Source organism: Sinohyriopsis cumingii, chromosome 4 (genome assembly GCF_028554795.1).
Source record: "Sinohyriopsis cumingii isolate HCF-2022 chromosome 4, ASM2855479v2, whole genome shotgun sequence".
NCBI classification, from domain to species: Eukaryota; Metazoa; Mollusca; class Bivalvia; order Unionida; family Unionidae; genus Sinohyriopsis; species Sinohyriopsis cumingii.
The window spans coordinates 53,624,605-53,639,592 of NC_142964.1; the positions used below are offsets into that span (position 1 = coordinate 53,624,605).

Sequence of the window (14,988 nt, forward strand, 5' to 3'; positions counted from 1 at the left end):
TTTCTTTGTATTACAAAGGACATAACGTTTGTGAAGTTTGGAAAAGTATGTAAAGTAAAAGTGAAGTACAGTATAGCTGACTCAATTTTTAACCTCACCATGTGTTGTTGTGGGGGAGTTAATACCATCCCCGCTTACTCTGTGATAAGCATCCGCAGTGGAGAGGTAAATATCTTCTTATGTCACATGTTTAGGCTCAAATAAAAAGAACACAAGAAAGAGTGAAACTAGAAGCTTTAAAAAAAAATACAATAATTTATTTCCCTGGGAAGATTCTGTAAAAAAAAAAAAAAAAAAATACGAACTTACGGTTTTATAGAATCAAATCCAAAATAATCCAAGAATAAAATTTTAGTAGTCCTAATAACAAAATGTTCAACTGATTTCAAGTTCGAATCCTGATGAAGAATCCAAGATGGAAGACGATGATGCAAGCTGTAACCTGTAGTTTTGAAGTCTATAGTTCCTTGTATAAACAAGAATTATCACTACGGTTTTGGAAATCTAAATAAATTTCTTATAAGAACTGTCTTTGATTAAGAATCTCACATGAGCACATGTATTTTCCAGGAAAAAAGAATTAATCCTTTTGAATCCAAATAATCTGAAATAACTTCAATCCAAGTAATTTGAAATAACTCCAAACAGCACAACATACTTCCAGTGTAACAACTCAACTTCTACTGAGAATAATTCTCCAAAACAAAGGTTATATCGTCTTCTAAAATGTAAACAGGGAGTCACATGATCATGTTCTGGAAGCTCAGAAAAATTAGGTACTTGTTAAAGATCATGTCCACCCAGTGTGCCCTGATGAAAACCAATCATTTTGCTCTAAGAAATAAAAAATAAAAAATTGTTTACATCTTAAACATGTAGTCCCATCATGACCTCAACAACTACCAATCATTTTAAAATAAAAATAGAACTTATTTACGTGGTTGCTACAAATTTTGAATCAATGTCAGGATTTAGATCAACACCTTGTGTTTATAAAAATAAACAGTAATTATTGCTATCTTCATATAATGTGCATTGTTATACTCTCCTCAAAGGGCCTCAAGGGAGAACAGTCCTTGACTAACGAGTCACCCTCTATAAATAAAGCATTATTATTATTTTTTATTATTATTATTATTATTATTATTATAAACTAACAGCCATGGTCAAATTATTTTCTGAAAAAAGTATCATCTCTAGTGAAAAAATTTACATTACAATATCATGTAATGAAAAAAAAATAATTTGTTATAGAACTGACAAACAATTAAATTGAAATAAATATATATTAAATCAGATATAATTAAATTAAATATACATAACACTCTTCAAATCAACTCTGCAACTCAGCAGGCATGTCTTGTGATTTTCCACCTCGATGAGGCCTGGTCGACATTTCTGATTGGCATTTGAGTAGCCAATGTATGAGGGCCACTCATGGAAAGACCGTGACATCACAGTGATTTACTTCAATTATTTATTTGATGATAGAAAAATCATTTAAAAAGAGTCCTGCAAATTCAAAACATGTTGATCTGCTTCTATTCCGGGGCCCCGAGTGGCCGAGTGGTCTAAAGTGCTCTTCGTTACGGATCACTGCCATCTCACCTCTGTCTGCGGCGGTTCGAGTCTAAGATTCAGCCAATGTGGGCATGTGAGAAAGCCTGCCAGTAGCTTCTCGTGGGTTGGTGGTTCTTTCCGGGGTTTTCCGGGTTCTTCCTCCACCATTAATACTGGCCGCCATGTATAGCCTATTGTGCTGAAAAATGGCGTTAAACCCCACAACAACAACAACAACAAAGCTTCTATTCCAATATTATTTGCAATGGTGTAACTACTGACCTGCAATGCAGGGTTTGGGGTGGGAGCATGCTCAAATAGGGGGCCCAAAATTGCTATTGTGAGGCCCATTTCTAAAATTGTGCAAGGAGGCAAAAAAAAATTCATTAAGCCACTGATTTGCAGTTTTTGCTTTTGTGAAAACTACATTCCCAATTCAGTTTAAACAAAGTAGTCCATGAAGTTTATATCATGTTCCATGTAAAGTAAACAGCAGGCACTTCAACGTTCTACACAATTTACATTTTTTACATTATTCAACAGTATCTGAACAAGCTTACATGTATGCACTGAACTGGCAAGACAACACCTTTCAGTATCCTCATAACTGCATAAATTTACCCTACGAGTCCCACCAATTACTTTTCAGGGTGGGAGATAATGAATGTGGACTGGGATTTTCTTTCCATTAGTTTTTTTCTTCTTTCATTGCATGATTATTTTCTTTCAAGTAATATGAAATACATGTATAGGTTTTGCCCCAAAAATCTGATAAGACTACTGGTTTCAAGCTTTTCAATAATACTACAACATCCCTTTTCTGCCCACCTTGGAAAATTGAATGGTGTCCCTAAGACACCTGACTTCAGTGGATGTTCTGCAATTCTGCAAAAGCAAAGTAGTTGCCATTTACAACACTTACAACAAAACTGACAATTACCAAAATGTATATGTCAAATTCTGGTTGAGAAGGTGTCATTGATATTACATTAAGCCATCTGAGTGGAGCATCGTGTTAAACAGCCACAATTATAACCAGACATTTGTACAGTGCATTTGTTATTGTCTGCAATTAACCAATTAAATTTACTGCAGAAATGAATATTATCATGTTTTCAAAATTTTCAAATTTTATTTTCCAACAAAGGAGAAACACTTAGCACCATCAATTAGTTTGCTTGCCTGCATTTTCTTTTTCAACATTTATTTAAAAAAGTTTGAGACTACAAGATCTTGATGTCTGAAATGAAAATTTTTCTCTGTTGTCAAGTAAATAAGGCTTAGTTTAGTATTATGCCTGTAAATGTTTACAAACAATGAAGATGCTCATCATTGCTAATCGGGACTTTGTTAATTCTCTTCTTAATGTATGTATTCATGATTTTTAAATCAAATGGGCACCATTGGAAAAAAAGCTGAGTGATCATAAAATGAACATACATAACTCTAAACATCAAGTAGATTTTTCTGATAATGCTGATGTTGTTGTGGGGTTTAACGCCATTTTTCAGCACACAATAGGCTATGCATGGCGGCCAGAATTAATGATGGAGGAAGAACCTGGAAAACACCTGGAAGAACAACTGACCCACGAGAAGCTACTGGCAAGCTTTCTCACATACCCACATTGGCCGCATCATGGACTCGAACCCATGCAGACAGAGGTGAGATGGCAGTGATCCGTAACGGAGAGTGCTTTAGGCCACTCGGGGTCCCTGATAATGCTGAAAAAATGTCCTTAAACAATGGTACGATCTTTTGACCAATATGTTTGTTAACAGAATCTTTTGATCATTAACATTTAAAATAAAACACTGTTTAAAGTTTGAAAGCCACTGCATAGTATTTTAGTCACAGATCCTGAAAAAGCATTTCATGTGCATGTCCAGGCAAAACCTCTTGATCCATTGTTTAATTTTTCATCATGTACATCACTCACATTATAACAGCTTTCATCTCTTCAGTATGCAATGCAGTCAGCTGCACAACTGTTAGATAGGGGAAAGTCAAGTTTTTATTAATTTTGATTAATCTGCATCATTTCAGTTTTTGTAAACTGTACAACATTAAAGTAAACATTGTAGCCTTACAAGTGAATAAATCTGGTTTTATTTAGCTTATTTATAGGAAACTACATAAGCTAATGTATTATGAATTATTGTTGATATTAAAACTTAAATTTGTTCATGTTTCTCATGTAAAGAAATATATGAAGTGCCTAGTACAGTGACACCATAATTGGCAAACTATATCTCAGTTTTGATGAGTGGGGAGGGCTAGACTACCAGTTCTACCCTGCCTAGAATTTGTGTGTTCTTGTGTTATGCAAATCTAAACCAAACCAAACCAAAGTCAAATAATTTCTTCTTTTTGATTTATTAACAAACAAAAAATTAAATCCAATACCTGAGATTGTTTAGTATACATTTTAACCAGTTTTAGTGGAAATAAAAAGTCATGTAGTCATCTGTCTTCTGCAATTCTGCACACAGGTCTAACTCCAGCCCTCTCAAAGAAACAAGAGATCTAGGTAAACTGTGATGTCAGTAGACTTTTAGCTGATAATGAAATTAAACTTTTGTTATGTATTCTATCTTGTGGCACTGAGGCAATACATTCTCAATCTTTTAGAACCAAACTTTAATCTTTTCATCTTTTATTGGTTCTCTCCCTATCTGTTATTCTTACAGTTTAATTTTGCATCTGTTCCCAATCACAGTTCATTTAAAATAATGCCATGCACATACAGATTAATCTCAGCATCTTTGCAGCAAGTGTTTCATTGACTGCTCACATCCTACTCTCTCTCCTCTTGGTATGAATGAAGCCTAGCTTATTTTATATTAAAAAAATCTGTGTAAATATATTAATATATATGTAGCAAAGAATATCTTTGCAAACTAAAGGACTTTAATGTTGATGTGACATAATATTTCTTTTAAATAGTGATTATGTGTGAAACTTCCTCATCAAATAAACAGTTTATATATTTTTTGGAATAATTGTATATGTCATGAAAATATCAGTAATGATTTATATGTCTTCAGCCTTTTCCTCACTCTCTTTCACAAAGAATTTGATGATTTTGATAAACTCTATATTCATCTGACATTATGCGGAGAATGGTGATGTTATATAAAATTTGATTAGGAAGACTATAAAAAAAAACATGTCTGTACATAACATTCTCTTATCTCTCTCCCAAACAAACTCTACTGGATATGCTTTCAGGGGTTATACAAAGTAAATAATGCCTACTTTATCAACACTGCCCACTTCATAGTAGTGGCCAGAAGCAAATCTACAAGAAAGTTTAGGGTACAGAGTTCTTCTCTACACTGCATCAATATCAGGATGCTTGGGGTGGAAGGACTTTTTCTTAATCCTCTCCACCTGCAACATGATGCAAGAACTGAAAAATCACATGAGCTGTACTATAACTGCATGGAAACAAATTCCTACTGGAAGGATGAACTGACAAATACACATGAGCTGTACTACAACTGCATGGAAACAAATTCCTACTGGAAGGATGAACTGACAAATGCACATGAGCTGTACTACAACTGCATGGAAACAAATTCCTACTGGAAGGATGAACTGACAAATACACATGAGCTGTACTACAACTGCATGGAAACAAATTCCTACTGGAAGGATGAACTGACAAATACACATGAGCTGTACTATAACTGCATGGAAACAAATTCCTACTGGAAGGATGGACTGACAAATGCACATGACCACAGAATAATTGATGAATCTCCAAATGCAAACGTACCTCCATATAGCTGTCAGCCAACAAGCTGGTTTGTTTTGTATTATATAATATAGTAGTGTTTTCTGGCATGTAAGCACAAAAATGGCTACATGGTGCCATCTACAGTACTGTAAAGTTCCTAAAAATGTTGCATGTAAATAACATGTACAAGTTATTATTCATCTAATTTTCATTACATTTTCATAATAAATAATACAAAAAGTAAGTCTTTTTCAAATGATACAAGTTTAAAAAGAATATCTTTGGTTTTAAAGAAATGAATTATGCTAATGAGTGGGAATGATTATCTTGGTTCGAGGATTAATCTATTTGCTTCACCTTAAAGCATGCATAAACAATGGTCAGTCAAATAGTATTAATATATCCTGCACCTGTCTTGTCATGACCTTTTAATAATAAAATTATTATTCTTTGTCTCATCAAAGGCCAAGTCCCTGTCGAGTCTGAAAAGGTAGTATTCAGTAGAATTAAAACTATTATGCAAAAACCAATTTCCCTCTGTCAAATTACTGCAATGTAAAATTTTTATTAAAAATAGACTGTAAAGATCCATGAATAGAACTCGAAAAACCAATAATCTTTGTACCTTTCTAGGCAACCTAAATGCAAAATCTGATCATGGGAAATCAAGTAGAACTCAAAATATTTCACTGAATTTTGCTAGGGTTTGTTACGTGTACAAAGTGAAGCATGTGACCTGTCAATCAGGGATTAATCTGCCGGGCAAAGTGGGGAACTAAGTAGCCTAAAAATTGCAACTTTTATTTATTCTGTTAGGAAAGCAAAAATGACTTTGCCCTATATTATTTTGTAATGTATACTGAGTGACCATAGTTTCTAACTTTTGCAATGCTTCCTTGATATAGCTGGGTAGTTCCAGTGTTGTGTTGTGCTTTGAGAACAGAACTGATGAAAACACATTCTAAATATCTGGTGAAGATTTTAACTACGCATTTTTTTCTTTCTTCATAAAATCATTCTGAAACCATAGTGAACATGTCAATGGGTAATAATGGAAGACACTGCTTTGTCAAAATATGTCTTCAATAGATTGTCTGTTTTCATAAATCATTAGTTACATAAATTAAGGAAACTACACAATTCAATGAAAACAATGTCTAAATCTTAAGTGAAAGAAGATACAGCCCAAACATTCATCCATGTATGTCAGAAACATGTGGGGCAAGTCTATGTTGTTGAATTCTTAAGTACTGTAAGGTCAAGGTTCTTGAATTGCTCATTTTTGAGAAAATCCAAAAAAAGCAGCCAAGCAAATAAATCTAACTGAACAGTGACAAAATATCAATCTAACGACTGAAGACCATTGCTATGATACGGTGACAAAATATCAAAACCATAAGTGTGCAATCCAATCTATGGTTTGTTGGAACAAAGCTAGTGAATTTAAGAAAATCACTCTTTCTAGAAACAGCTGCATTCACATTGCATGTGTGGAGCCAAATTTGTTCATGGCTGTATGCCAATTCAGTTGGAAAGAAGTGTCAAGTTCATTCGTATATCGACTTAAATGCTTCAGTTTGTCATCGATGAATAGCTATGGTAATGCTTTAATGGAAAGAATGAAATTAAATATTAAAGTTGATATTATTATTATGAGCCTTTCTTTGTCTCTCCATCATGTATTTTGGCCAAATGACTTTGAATGAAACTATATCTGGTAATTAATTCTAACTCGTGTCAGTAATTACAAATAGGTATAAAGTGGTAATCAACTGCCACTAGAAACAATGAATTTAATGGCATTACCTTTTTCAAACATCACCATAAACTGAGTTCAATAGATTCACATTTACTATTGAATTAACACCCTATACATGTTCAGGTTACTTATCCATAACAGCAATGACCACTGTGGGTTAAATGGACAAAGTCATGAAGAGATGTGCTCTCATGTGCACGTTATAGGGTTGTTTCAAACTAGTTAGAAATGTTTTCAACTGTTTCTAGTGAGGTTTTAGAAATAGAACCAAAAAAATCTCTGTTAAGTAGTTGACTAAGCATTTTTAGCAACTTGCAATTATCTAGGTACTCCTGACGTTAAAATTAATTATAATGTAGAGTTTCTGCTGTGATCTTTTAAAGTCATAGGGCCAAAATACCTTGCATATATGGCCCTTTTGGGGCAAATGGAATTTGAGTCTTTGCAAGTAATATTTTAAAGCTGATTGCCCTTGGCCTGTCGAAGAACAATAATAATTCTATATATGCCTCCTGATGTTCAAAATGGTCAGAGAAAGAGAACTTTAAAGCCCACACCCCTTTGCTATGAATTGCATACCATAATCATTAGGAAGTATATGACCCCTAGGAAGGAAACCGTGGGGCAACTACTAGATCAAACATGTAATTTTTCTTTTAGAAGAATACAAAAATAGAGTTCACATGTATCCTTACCTGCTTCTTGTTTATTCAAGAACATTTAAACAAATATCAGCCTCCACTGCTGTGAGCCAGCCTTCCATACATGGATTTGAATTTTTCATGCTTGAGTAACAACTCACCTTTTGAATCTGAGGCTAATTTTGGTGACTTTGTTGTGCAAAAACCATTATTTTCTTTCATTTAATGAAATGGCATTGGTCTACTAACCTATTGAATTCTTTACAGTGACCTGACCATTGACCTTTGGACCTGAAAATTTATAGGCTTCTTCCTTATCCCATGGGCATGCCACTCACAATGTTTGGCAACTGTACATGTCAGAGAACTCCAGATATTGTGTGGAAAACATTTTTCTTCAATCATCCAAATTACACATATCTTTGATGCAGTGACCCCAAAACTGATTATTTTCTTCCATACCACAAGTGCAAGCCACCCAATATGTTTACTACCTGCAGACGGTGGAGTGCTAGAGTTATTGTGTAGAAACCATTTTTCTTCTTGACAGTCACTTTTTCAGACTTCTTTCAGTGACCTTGACCTTTGAATCCCTAATGAGAGGGTTCCTCCATCTGCAAGTCATCCAAGCTATGCAGACAGTGTAGAACCGGAGTTATTATGCAGAATATAAAATGGAAACAGACGGATGTACAGAAGATAAATTGGTAACAGATGAATGTACAGAAGGTAAAATGGTAACAGACGGATGGACAGAAGATAAAATGGTAACAGATGGATGGACATCATAATACATTGTGCAATATCTTAAAAATAGAAAACCCCAATTTTTTATCCTCAAACCACAGGAACCTAAACAGGTGGTTCTGGAATCAGGGATTCTCAATACAGGGAGCTCTGTTACTGGCCTGAATAAAATGTGTTGCAGTGACCTATACATTTGAAGGGGTGCATTCCCTCATGAAACTTTCATTGACTTTGAACCATTAGTGATGAAGACATGAAATTTAAGAACAAGTCCAATTAAACCCACTGAAGTTTCAAATATAAGTAAGAGTGACCAGTGGCTTTTGCTTTATCAAAAAATATTACTTTACCAGAACTTTGTACAAGAGAACAGAACTGCTTTTATTATGTAGCAAATATGTGTTAGAATTATTGCTGTTACTTTAGAAGAAAGCTTGTTTCAATATAAATCCCACTCCCTGCTATTGAAAGAAATATGCAAGGCAGGCAATTTTGAATAATCAAAGGTTAAATACTGTACCTTGTGTATAAGCTGGATCATCCTGGAGACTACCTGAACGGGGTCTCTGTGGTTCTTTCTGTGATGACTCAGCACTAGCACTGCGACTAGGAACAGGAGAATTGTAAAACCTGTGGACGCCTTTCTGTCTGTCTGTCTCTGATGTGTAACCAACAGCACCAACACAACCAGATTCACTATCAACACTTCCACTTTTAACTAGGTTCACTGGGGGGTGTCCCGGAACACGACACACATTCTCTAATGGTGGATAGTGATAATACACCTGGGAAGATCCAGCTTCTCCCTGACTAGAATTTATCACATTGGCATTATGAATGGTCATTACTGTTGGCCTTTCTGAGGTGTTCAGCCTACCAACATAAGATGGCTGGGGTGGGGGTGAAGGATTATAAGACAATGAGTTAGAAGCCAGTGGTCTCCCCTTTCCACTATCCCCTGCATAATTCACACCTGTCCGCCCGCCTCTTCCTACAGTACCACTTGTATTTCCAACAGCCAGTTCATTAAAGAATTGTATGTGTTTGCTAATACCCTCTGAGGGTGGCCCTTCTCTAAGAAACTGAAAAGATTTACTGGATCCCTCGGGACCAGTGCTTTCTATTGACACAAAAAGAGGCTTGTGGTAATTTTTTGGACTCTGTGGTTGCTCCTGGGACTTAGAGGGACGTGGTGGATAGTTTGAACTTGGGTTGTGAGACACTCCAGGTTCATTGTAAAAGATGTGCATAGATAATGGGCCCTGCTGCTGCTGCTGCTGCTGTGCAGCTGAACTTGAAGGATATAAAGATCTTCCAACTCCACCATAAGGACTGCTTGTTGTTGGACTTTTTATGTAAATAGTTGCCTGGGAATGGTGTTGAGGCACTTGATAATCAGTTAGTTCAAGACCCTGGGAATGCACTGGGCCCTCTGGACTGTAGTTTGTATTATAATACGAGCCACTTTGAGTGCTAAGTCCTGGTGCACTATTTGAAGAATGAAATGCATTTGGATACTGAAATGGCACATAGGAACCAACTGTTGGGTCAAAATAATGCAATCTCTCATTTTCCGTTGAAAAATGAATACTAGGATTGGTTGCTGGTTTTGGAGGGATATTTCCTATCCCTCGTGTTGAGTCTTCAGTCTGAATGTGTTGCACTTTGATCTGTCTTAGCGGTGGCTGTGGTTGTTGTTTTGGGGAAGAGGAATTTACTGCAGAGATAGTGGATCCCCCTTGATGACCACTATAACCCAAGCCACTCCTTCCTCCATCATAGGCACCAGCTGTAATGCAGTCTATGTTAGGAATTGGTCTCGACATCTGACTACCAGAGAACTGATTGAGGTCTGAAATTATCACAGGTGTGGAGGGGGTCTCAGTGTCACTTTGTGATGATACCCCTCGGGGTCCTTGATTCATATGGCTTGGGTTATAGGGGGGCCATGATGAATTACTGGCCTTGGAACTTGAGGCACTACATGAGCTTGCATTACTACGATTACTTGAGGAAGAGTCACTGCGAGGACGAGGCTCATAGGAGTGAACACTCATGTCTTGAAACCTGTTTCCAAGTTGATCACTGCTAACTGGTGTTGTTCCAAATAAATACTTTGGACTCTCATTGGAAAGACCCTCAATACATTTGTCTCTATCGTTTCGTAACTGAAAGTTAAAGAAACCGTTCAAAATAAAGACATTTTAAATTTCACTTAAATAAACTACAAAAGAAGTCATCAATTTGGCTATTACAGTTTCTTGGTTTTCAACGAACTCTGTGTTATATGTTTCTAACTCAGGACACGAATGTCACATAACTATCTGAAGTATGAGAGTCAATAATGCTTGCTTTTCTTTTCTTTAAAAAGGCTTTAGCCTTACAGTCATACTCATTCATCACAACATCTTGATTGCAAGGTAATATTGTCAACATAAACATCCAAGGTAATATTGTCAACATAAGCGATCTTGCTATAAATGTGGGTAGTAGGGTCTGGAAAAAAAAGCAGTTTTTGTCTTTCATTCACATGCAAGTGAATTTGATCTGTAAGGGGCAATCGTCAAGAATACGGCTTACACATCAAGACAATAAGCAATGGTAATTTGATTAAATGAAGACAAAACCAGTGTGTAATACTCTTGCATACTGATAACATGCATTTCTGTTACCTATGTGTTACAAAATTCATAATGAGTCATGTACGTTATGTGAAAAATCTATAATTCAAGTATAGTTCACATGTAAGAAAATACACGTATTGGTCAAACCCAATTAGAAAACGTGTATAAAAAATGGTAGACCTTGTTTGATCTAAATCCCATTATCAACCAACATGTGACTAAACAATATCCAATGATATTCATTTACATCCATAGCATGTGGCATCATAGTTTTTATTTACATGCTAATTAAACTAGATTATAATTTGGTCTGAGGCAACAGATCTACTCAAGCTACTGAGGCTATCAAGGGGATGACACTAATCAAAGGGAAATGAAACCAAATCAACATGAATTATTAACTTTCATGGCACATTAAAGGTTTTCCAAACACCAATAGCTTTGAAAAATGTTACAACAGATCAGATTCCATTGCTTTTATTCAAGTTTGCTGTTGACTTCTTTTGATGATGGGTGCATTATTTGTATTGTCTGTAACCAGCTCACTCTGACAAAGGATGCGTGTCACTTAAATCGCTGCACAAGGCCACCTTTATCCCCATTTGTTAATGCAATGTCAACTTTAAAGACTGGAAGCAACATCAAAGAAATGTAAACCAAACTTGGGATCAGAACTGGCAGCCTGTCAATATAAAGAATTTGTTCAAGTTGGGATCTAGGGCTAATGTTGACATATCATTTATTTTTTATCTTGACTTTGACATAAGCATGACAAATTAGGTAAAACTGTACATGAAATTAGGGTACTGATGAAAGTCTGGTATTGTCTGTACCGGATAGAATTTAAAGTAACCTTAATTACTACATAGCCATCAAATGTTAAAATTATAGAAAAGTTAATAAATATTCCTTTCTTCGGGTGAAAAGAAGCCGAAAACATAACAAAGCAAAAGATATGCAAGCTGAGGATTTCCAAGGCATGTAGTTATGGACAGTGTTGTCTTTGCTGCCATCCAGGACCTCATTTGATGAGTCAACTTACCAACATCATACAGCTAAAATAAGGCAAGCTTGCTGTTTCCAGACATCTCTATGTCAGATCCAACTGCAAACTGCATAAATTTAGATCTGCTATAACGTAATGCACCTGCAGTTCTGGGTTGATGCAGTCTGTTACTAGTAATCAAATGAGCAAACAACATTGATCTGCCTGCACATTATGCAATTGTAAATCAGGGTCTATGACGCTTGCAGCTGGGCCTAATTTAAAAGTGAGCTGTTATGTATATTTGATTTAATTTAATTGTCTATTTGTAAGTTTTTATTTTTTTCATTTTTAATTTCATTGCATGTCAATGTAATGTAATTTGGTTTACTAGGAAATTGACATTTTCCAGAAAATTCAGTTTGACCTGAATCTTTTCATAAATACCTAATAATAGAAACAATGTTTCTATTATTGACTTAGTTCCTGACCTTGATTCAGAAATCACTGAGACAATAAACAACTTTTTATTTTTATTTTATTCTTGGAGTAAAATGATTGGTTTTTATCAAGGTCATTCTGGAAGTACATGATTTTATATATAAACAGCCTCTATTTTGCAATTCTGGGTTTTCTGAAATTGCGCAGTATTCAGGTTTTCTACTGATGTCGATAGAGAAATTAATAAGTTGGGTTTTGACTTTATACTGGAAAGTGTCTGTTTGTGACAGTTTGGAGTTATATTATAATTTTTATTCAAAACATTTGGATTCTAAAAGATTAATTCTCTTTCCTGGAAATATTTGGGTGCTCATACAGAATTCTTGTACAAAGACATTTCTGTAAAATGTATTCGAAAATTCAAACACCGGAATAATAGTGTCTGTGGAATAACAAAGAACTGTAGATGCTACAGCACCATACTGACTACAGTATACATCATCGCCTCATACATGCCAACCCTTGGCGAAGAAAAAGTGTAATCCAAGTGGACAAAAAGAGTAATCCAAGCAGAAAAATAGTAATCCACGTATAACATGATAAAAATTCAATGAGCATATGTGCAAAATGATTTATTTATCCCTCTGGACTTTTAACTTTTAAAGTTTTTGTATATTACACTTTGAGCTTTAAAAAGCATAAGACTCTCATATTGCATTTCAAAACACTTTGTACCAGCTGGGACTATGATTGCTATGCACAGTAGTAGAGCTGGGTTACTGAGCCTGTATCTGAATTCAGTTTTATTTTTGTTAACAATACTTAACAATCTCTCACAGTTATGTTTATTCAAAACATTATCAAGCAAATAAAAAAATGTTTTCTCCAGTGGAATCTACTGTTAATTCTGTTAATGAAAGAAGATCACTCTAACTTTGCCCTTTTTGTTGTCAAAGTCTCTTACACAGACTCTAAAAAGGGTGTATGGCTTTTTAGCTCTTCGATACACATGTAGCAGAATTACCCAATGCAGTGCGCTATAAACAGAAAACCTGTTACCTGTTCGACTCCATACACATAGGCCTGCCTGTTAACTGTTAAACAGTGCAGTGTATATTACGTTTAACAGCAATTTTAAACTATTTTACATTTCTGGTACACTTCTATTATGCATGGATAAATTTAAGAGTCAAGTCTGATCGTTATAGCTGTGTAATTATTTTTCATGGAATTTTTTTTTAATGTGCTTTAAAATCTTGAGAGAATTCGTTCACCATCAAGTCAGTGAAGCCGCGTGACCAATCGTAGCTGCCATTTCTCATGCTGCGTCTACATCATTAAGTCATCTGAATTTGATAATTTATAAAAACTAATTGCTGCCTACATCAATATCAGAGCCTTTACCTAAGTTATTGAAGCTTTCATAGTTGTGATTCTAACCATGAAAAGTACTGAATGAAACCTGCAACCTCCATTTTGGAGAGCGGAGAATACGACCCTGTTACTTTAAATAGCAGATTTCAACCAGAGCATTAACAGCGACCATGTGATCTGACATAATGGTCATCCGCAGCAATGAATGTAGTATCAAACTGGGGGGTTTCCCCCAAAGGTGGCACTACGAAAACCCGCTCAAAATGGCTGATGTTTACAGAAGGCATCAAAAGGCGCTTCCATGAGAATGGTGTAGAGGTGTCAAAAAGCGCTTGTATGCGAATGGAGTAGAGGCGTCCACAGGCACTTGCATGAGAAATCAACTTATTAATTTTTTTGGGAGGGGGATATACTGAAAACGCGTAATCCGAACACTGATACACGTAAGGCATAATTTAAAGCGTAATGATTACACCAAAAGCATAATGGTTGGCATGTATGTCGCCTTCCATTATGGATATTTCATGGGGACTCGAACTTGAATTCATTAGAACACTTCACTACTAGGACTTCTAAAATTTAATTAGTGGATTATTCTTGGATCCTTTTTGGATTTGTTTCTTAAAACTGTAAGTTCTTATTTTTTTCATTTTTACAGCATTTGTCCAGGGAAATAAATTATTTGTTAAATTTTTCAAAGCTTGTTGTTTTCACTCTTTCTTTTGTCACTGTTTATTAGAGTCTAAACACGTAACATAAGAGAGTAAGAACTTTAACTGGTTACTGATGCCTTGTTTTAAGTTTCACTGAATTTGAATCAGAATCAATTTAAAGAACTTGTAAGAAAAAGTATGAAAAAGTCAACTGGAAAAGATGGATACATAAACAATGGATAAAACACATACTCAAATGATTCTGCTTGCACATTAACTGAATAGTAAATGGCAGAACAATGAAAATGGGTTCTGACTTCACCTGTGTCATGTAAGTTGTAACTATTTCATCAGGCACCTCAGGAAACCGTGTTTTCAATTCAACGTAAAGATGTGCATTGAGTATTTCTCCATCAATCGTTGCCATTATGTTGATTTCTTTTTTTCAGCTGAAAACTAAAA

At 35.3% G+C, this 14,988-nt stretch overlaps 1 protein-coding gene across 3 annotated transcripts in view; it reads right to left on the reverse strand.

Moving 5' to 3' along the window:
• Positions 1–14,988, reverse strand: part of LOC149801173 (TGF-beta-activated kinase 1 and MAP3K7-binding protein 3-like) — a 77,166-nt gene that overhangs the window by 47,796 nt on the left and 14,382 nt on the right. For 2 of the 3 annotated variants that reach the window (XM_089955200.1, XM_089955201.1), the window contains exons 2-3: positions 14,849–14,982; positions 8,970–10,617 (exon numbers count right to left, since the gene is read on the reverse strand). In XM_089955200.1, coding sequence (XP_089811326.1) covers positions 8,970–10,617; positions 14,849–14,953 — 1,753 coding nt within the window. In that variant the 5' untranslated portion in view covers positions 14,954–14,982. The remainder of the gene's footprint in view (positions 1–8,969; positions 10,618–14,848; positions 14,983–14,988) is intronic. The other variant, XM_089955203.1, reaches the window with a different exon arrangement.